Below are 6190 nucleotides of genomic sequence, written 5' to 3' on the forward strand. Positions count from 1 at the left end.
GAACGACCATAAAAACCCTCAATTTTTCATTGTTTCGAAAAAAATTATGTTTTATTTAAAGTAAATGTCGAAAGAATTTTGAAATACAGTGCTTAAAAATTATAACCTAGTTATGACAACAATAACAAGCTTGAATTTGATAATAGTAGTCAACTTTAATAAAAATAAAATCATAAACATTAATTAATTGAGTTGGTAGAGACCCCTAAAAGGAATCTATAAGTTAAGGCAAATCAAACAAGTGATTTATCCTAACCTCTACCTAATAAGCTAGTACACATCCGCACATCAAGGGAAATGCACACACGTATACAAATATATATTTCTATTTATGCATGTGTATTATTAAAAAGGAAGGTAGATTTTCACAGTCGCGAAACCTTTGTGAGCCTCTTTGGCGCCAACTCTTCCTTTCGGTCCACACACTACACCATAATTATTGAACTTAAACACAGGCTACTCCTTTGAGGTCACAATCACTTTGGCGCCAACATACTTAATAGCCTTGATTCCATTTGGGGGTAATTCCGAAAATTCCAACAACGCCAAAATGCCAATACTAGACCATCATGTACATAAGTCTGTATGTATATACAAGCGTACACATTTACAAATATATCATGGATTGTTTATGGCTGTGCGCATTCAAGGATGCGCAGTAGCGGGGAGCATGGAAGCTATTGATAATAGAGCTGATGCTGTGTTATGTGCTCTTCAATATGCACAAGTGAGTATGAATTGGCCGCCGCTTGGCATTGACATTGTTGTCATAGAGATAGCCATTTACCGCCCCCAATTTAATTATATTTATTTGTTTTTAACCACAGCGCGGGGGATTGAAAGAATTCAGTATAATTAATAGCGTGTAAATGAAACAGAAGCAAACTAGGAAAGGATCGCACAACAGTGTTGGCGTCTCTCAATGCCGGAGGGCGGCTAATGACTCGTTGCTGTGACAATTGGCGGGGGTGTTGGCATTCACCTAGCAGGTGTATGTAGATAAGTAGCCGTTATAGGATGTTGGTGGTGGATGGTGAGGGGAAATAATAAACCAGACGATATAGCAGCTAATTCAGTAAGCATATAAAATGCAAAGAAAACGAAAACGATATAATCGTGGAAGAAAGAATACTTGCGTTGGAACGAAAGACACATTAAAAATTAAATTTTATTAATTTCTTTTTGGTTTTTGTTATCGGGTTTTTGCCTTCATATTTGTCGCGCTTTGCTTCAATAATTTTTGTAAGTTTTTTTTGCTTGTTTGTTTGCATAACGTAATTAATACATATTATATCTCAATATCAGCAATATCATAAACCTTATACACGCCGTCTTCATCTCTATATCTTCATTTGCGGTAGCTTTATAGTTAATTTTCATATTTCATATTAACGTTAATTATGTGTATATAGTATGTATGTATGTATAGGGGTAGGTAATTGTTACATTATTACACTTGTAAATTTCCATTACAATTATTATTGTTATAATTCATCGTAATTGCATCAAGTTGCATATATGTATGTAAGTATGTATATATTTTCAATACATTATTGTTTTTCGTTATGTTTAGCCTTTTATTCTATATATTGTATGTATGTATACAATTATTAAACCAATGTTTTTGAATTGTTTTATTTTTAGTTTTGGTTTTATTTTTAATTTTTTTGTTTTGTTTTGTGTTTTATATTCCAACATGAGACTACTAAACCACCTTCGACTTTCTTCTTTCATAATATATTTGTTCAAAAATCCTCACAAACGCTATCGGTAACGCTACCAAACGGTAACTACTTGATTATTATCAGTACATTAATCGGATAGTAATCCGCTCGAGTGACAGTGCCATAAAAATAATAACGGACAAGTTTTGGCTTTGTGCTTAGAAATAATAAAGTAATAAAGAAAGATGTGAAAAATATTTAAATATGTACTTAAGATAGCATGGAATGTTAGAGAACAAAATAGTATGAGCATTATGCAGCAATAAAGCAATAGTTTGCATACAAATTAATTACAGCAAACTGTTTATTTAATAAAATGTTATTTAAAAACTAGCATATTATACAAAAAATTATTCAAATAAAAAAATATATATTTGCAACCGAACTTTCTTTGAAAATTAGTGTATTCAACCAAAAAATTAAGTGGTTCGATTACAATGCATTTTATTTTTCAATTGATGAACATTTTTCCCTAAGTAGCTCTTTATAAAAGGCAGCAAACTTTCATGAAATATTTCAAATGAATACATGCACGTATTTACGTATCACTTTACAAACACTTAATTGTTTAAAATCCATTTAAAGTTAGTTTTACACAAAAACTTTTTGAAACCGCACATCCAGCGCTGATAGCTTTAACGCTTTTTCTCATTGTACCAGCACACATTTGCTGTACTTACATATAAACACAAATGTTTGCTTTTTATACATATTTTCGACATTCCTTAACAGCTTACATAGTTACATGATAAACTTTAACAAACTAAAATAATTAGTTTAACACAGGTAATTATAAAACCTATCCGTTTTATTTCTAGACCACTGTATTCTTTGTTCTTAGTTTAAACGTATATTTTATTCAGTGGTTTAAATTATGACACTTGTTTTTAGCTTCAGTGGTACACCATTTTCAATACAATACATTTCAGATGGTTTCGTGTTCAAACTTTATGTTTATTTTGTTTATTTAAGGTCTTTTCAATAAATGTATAAGGTATATTTAAGGTATTTAGGAATTAGAGAGCTCTCGCTCTCGTGTTTTTTTTATTTATTTATCGTTTTAGTTTTCTATTCTTGTTTATGTCTGTTTTACTTCGCCTCGAAAATATATATACGATTAATGTAAGAGTTATAATAAATATACACGTATATAATATTATTGTATTATGCTTAATAAATACATATATATAAATATAAATAACAAAACAACACACACAATGTAGGTTAAAGTTAAGAGCAAGAAATGGGGAATAGGGAACAAGTTTGCTTTTATGTGTATGTGTGTAGGTATGTGTAGGTTAGGGTATGCAATGACTTAAAAATGACAACAATTTTGGATGATATTCCTTTTTATGATAACAGGCTGATAGGTAGGCAATAAGTTAGGAATTACATAAATACTCATAGTAGCACAATCAATTTGCGGTTTTTGTTTTTGTTATTTTTGTTTCATATAAGTTACAAATATCATTTTAAAAGTTCCAAGATTTCAAATTGAATTGTAATTGAAGTATTTATGAATTGATCTTTGAAATTTTTTTTATAAATTTTATAATTTCCATTGAGTTTAATAATTATAATAAATACACATCTCAATTTGTTTGCGAATTTTCTTTGATGCTTCTATGCTTTTAAGTAGCTTTAAATTTAATTAACCGTTAAATTTAATATTAAATAATTAATTATTGTTTGTCAACTAGTTGCTTATGGAGTGATGAAGTGCTTTGCTCTCATCAAATGTAGCAGCTAAGCGTGCTCCCCTTAATTGCCATTGGGCAGTGGAACCACAACTTGCACATATGACTGTGGGAAGTAGCCGGTGCGTCCATTTAAAGAGCCTTCATACCAATTGTCGTCCACACGGCTCAACAATGTAATGGTATCGTTTTCTTTGAAGCCCAATTCGCCCGGATTCTCTGGCTCGAAATCGTACAATGCCTGACAGCATGGTTGCTGTTGGCGTTGTGGTGTCGTAGCTCCCGGCACCAGCGATTTGGCTGGCGAGCGCAAGGGCGAGGGTAGCGGTGATGCCGCTGAAGCCCGATGTGCCGGTGTGCTCACGCTGTCCGTATCGTTAGTGCCGGTGCCATCGAGATTCAGATCTAACAATGTTTTGGGCACAAATTCAGCTTTTGGTCGGGATTCAGCCTCTTCTCGCTTTTCATGAAGTGTCTCCTGCAAGCCACGCAGTATTTCAGCGCACTGCGAGTGGAATTCGTAAAGCGCCTCAGCGAACGTTACCAATTGTGACACGTGTTCTGTGTCGTTTTCGAGCAAGTTAAACATGCCCATTTGCGCTAAATGCAGCGATTCGGCAAATTTCTCCTCGGCGCCACGAATCTCCTCGTCTTTAGCTTGCCGGCGACGCTTGCAGTCAAAATCGAGGCGTCTTCCCTGCAACTTCTTACGATGATGCATTACCTCCTTCAATTCTTTAGTTTGTAGGTGATGCAATGGTTCTAAGACATTTTGCTTAATATTGTCATCCAGTGAGTATTTTACATCAGCCATTTGTTTCAGCGCTTCACCGAACTCGACAAGCGCTTGCGCGAATACACTATTATCCTCACCCAGTTTCTTGCCATACATTAGCATACAATCGGCGAGTAGACCTTCTGGCTGAGGGTATGTATTGGACTTGGCCTGACCGGATAGTTTCGATATACCCTTTACGGCTGCCATTTTAGCACGTGCCGTTGGATTTGGTTGAAGGAATTCCTTCGTCTTTAGCTGCAGCTCCTCGACCAGTTCAACGGTGACGTCCGTCTTACGCTCCATTTCCATGAAGTCCATATCCAGCTTTGTGCCCTCCGCCCCACCCATTTTTTCCGTCACATACTGATTCGCCTTGTTAATTTGTTTCTTTAGTCCTGCGAACGCCATCCCTGCTACTTTCGCTTTTTCACTCAGTCGTCAAGTCACACACTGCGATTTTCACTAGAGCTATTAATTACGCGTTTTACTGGTTTTCCAAAACGATTCAGCGACTTTGTGGACTTTCGATTTGCACTTGGAAGTTGTTTTTTTGTTAGATACTCCGATTTTCTTCAACGTTATTCAATTTTTTGTGTGTTTTTTGGGCTAATGGACTTTTCTCGCGCTGCAAATCGATATTTCACATCCAAAGAATTTGTGTACTTCGTAGCGGAGCTTTCGGTGTATGTTGGAGATAGGAGAAGAAATGACTGGTAAAATGTTTAGCACTGCGCCAACATTCGCCAACATTCACCAACAGTGGGGGGCGATTCGACCCTGACAATTTGGCAGTTGACAGTTTTGGGGCTGATTATGACATTCGTAGAAAAGCTCAGCAGAGAACGTAAATTATAAATGATATACGTTCTCTGACTTATTTCTGCTGGTAAAGCAGTCTTTCTTTCAACTTTGATAAAGCAGTATAAAGCACAGGGTGTAGGTTTACTTATCGTACAAATCAATTGCAAGCGGAAGGAAATATTTCAAAATATTTTTTATTTCATAACAAACACCATGTATTGACAGTTTAGTTTATTTCTAAAATTCGTGTGAATTAGATGCAATGTGTGCAAAATGTAACAAATTGAAATGTTATATTAAATTATTAGAGGTAATTATATTCAGTTAATGTATTACTTAATTTTATAAAGTTTAAATGCTTATTGCGTCTGCGGCAGCTGGTGCGCTTGCTTCCGCTGTTGCAGCTGCCTGGGCCCTCGCTTTGGCTTCGTCATCTATAGCCTTCAATTCAGCTTTGGACTTCGATAGTTGTAAAGCGACGCAACGCATTTGAAACCAGGGCAATGTGGTCAGGGTACTGCAATTATTTAATCCGGATTGAGAATTGCTCAGTGTGTCCTGTACACGCTGTTGTAAATCAGCGGGTAAACTGGGAGTTGCGAGAACTTTCTGCGCTTCTGCATTGAGAATTACATTTTGGAAAAACTCCGGCGGCGGTGGGCCAGCTCGCCCAATACCTAAGCCCAAACCAAGATTGAGTTGTGCCTGAAAGGTGAGTTTGTGTTATAAAAGTTTATAAAAATTATGTGATTCAGGCATTTAAGGTTACGTACAAAAGTTTATGGTTGAATTACGATCATAAACGTTCATATATTTATAGAAATGCAAGTGCTCCCGTTTGAGGTTATGAACACAAGTGCATGTTTGTATTATAAAAGTGATCGCCTTTTAAAAGCTTACCTTTACCGCTACAATGGCGCAAAATAATGCTAAAATTACTAAAAATTTCATACTAAGTTTTGACTGGAATTCAAAAAACGACAAATAATTGGAAAATAGGTTTTTCGTTTTAACTTTGCAACGGTTTCGTTTCACTTTTCGTTTTAAATTGTTCTCGCAACCAATTATCATGGCTTTTATATCTCAGTTTGGCTGGAAACTTGCCTCGGCCATGCGTAGATTTTTCCTTTAAACTGTTTATTTGCTTATCCGCATTATTTGACATTTGTATGACACATGTTGATGTGTGT

General features: G+C 35.4%; 2 protein-coding genes across 2 annotated transcripts; both read right to left on the bottom strand.

Moving 5' to 3' along the window:
- Nucleotides 1–2151: 2151 nt before the first annotated feature.
- Nucleotides 2152–4946, bottom strand: LOC120766318 (endophilin-A). The gene has a single exon (XM_040091740.1). The coding sequence runs from the start codon at nucleotides 4605–4607 to the stop codon at nucleotides 3486–3488; it is 1122 nt and encodes a 373-aa protein (XP_039947674.1). The 5' UTR covers nucleotides 4608–4946; the 3' UTR covers nucleotides 2152–3485.
- Nucleotides 4947–5321: 375 nt separating this feature from the next.
- Nucleotides 5322–5974, bottom strand: LOC120766660. Its single transcript, XM_040092295.1, has 2 exons — nucleotides 5901–5974; nucleotides 5322–5705 (listed from the first exon to the last, which is right to left on the bottom strand). Exons 1-2 carry the CDS (start codon nucleotides 5949–5951, stop codon nucleotides 5352–5354), a joined length of 405 nt encoding a protein of 134 aa, XP_039948229.1. The 5' UTR covers nucleotides 5952–5974; the 3' UTR covers nucleotides 5322–5351.
- Between the last annotated feature and the right edge of the window lie 216 nt (nucleotides 5975–6190).

The sequence above is a fragment of the Bactrocera tryoni genome, chromosome 1 (assembly GCF_016617805.1).
Source record: "Bactrocera tryoni isolate S06 chromosome 1, CSIRO_BtryS06_freeze2, whole genome shotgun sequence".
Lineage (NCBI taxonomy): Eukaryota > Metazoa > Arthropoda > Insecta > Diptera > Tephritidae > Bactrocera > Bactrocera tryoni.

Coding starts and splice junctions, on each gene's coding strand:
- LOC120766660 (XM_040092295.1), bottom strand. CDS start 5,951: ATGAAATTTTTAGTAATTTTAGCATTATTTTGCGCCATTGTAGCGGTA. Junction 5,706..5,900: donor GCGCCATTGTAGCGGTAAAG/GTAAGCTTTTAA, acceptor CTCACCTTTCAG/GCACAACTCAATCTTGGTTT.
- LOC120766318 (XM_040091740.1), bottom strand. CDS start 4,607: ATGGCGTTCGCAGGACTAAAGAAACAAATTAACAAGGCGAATCAGTAT.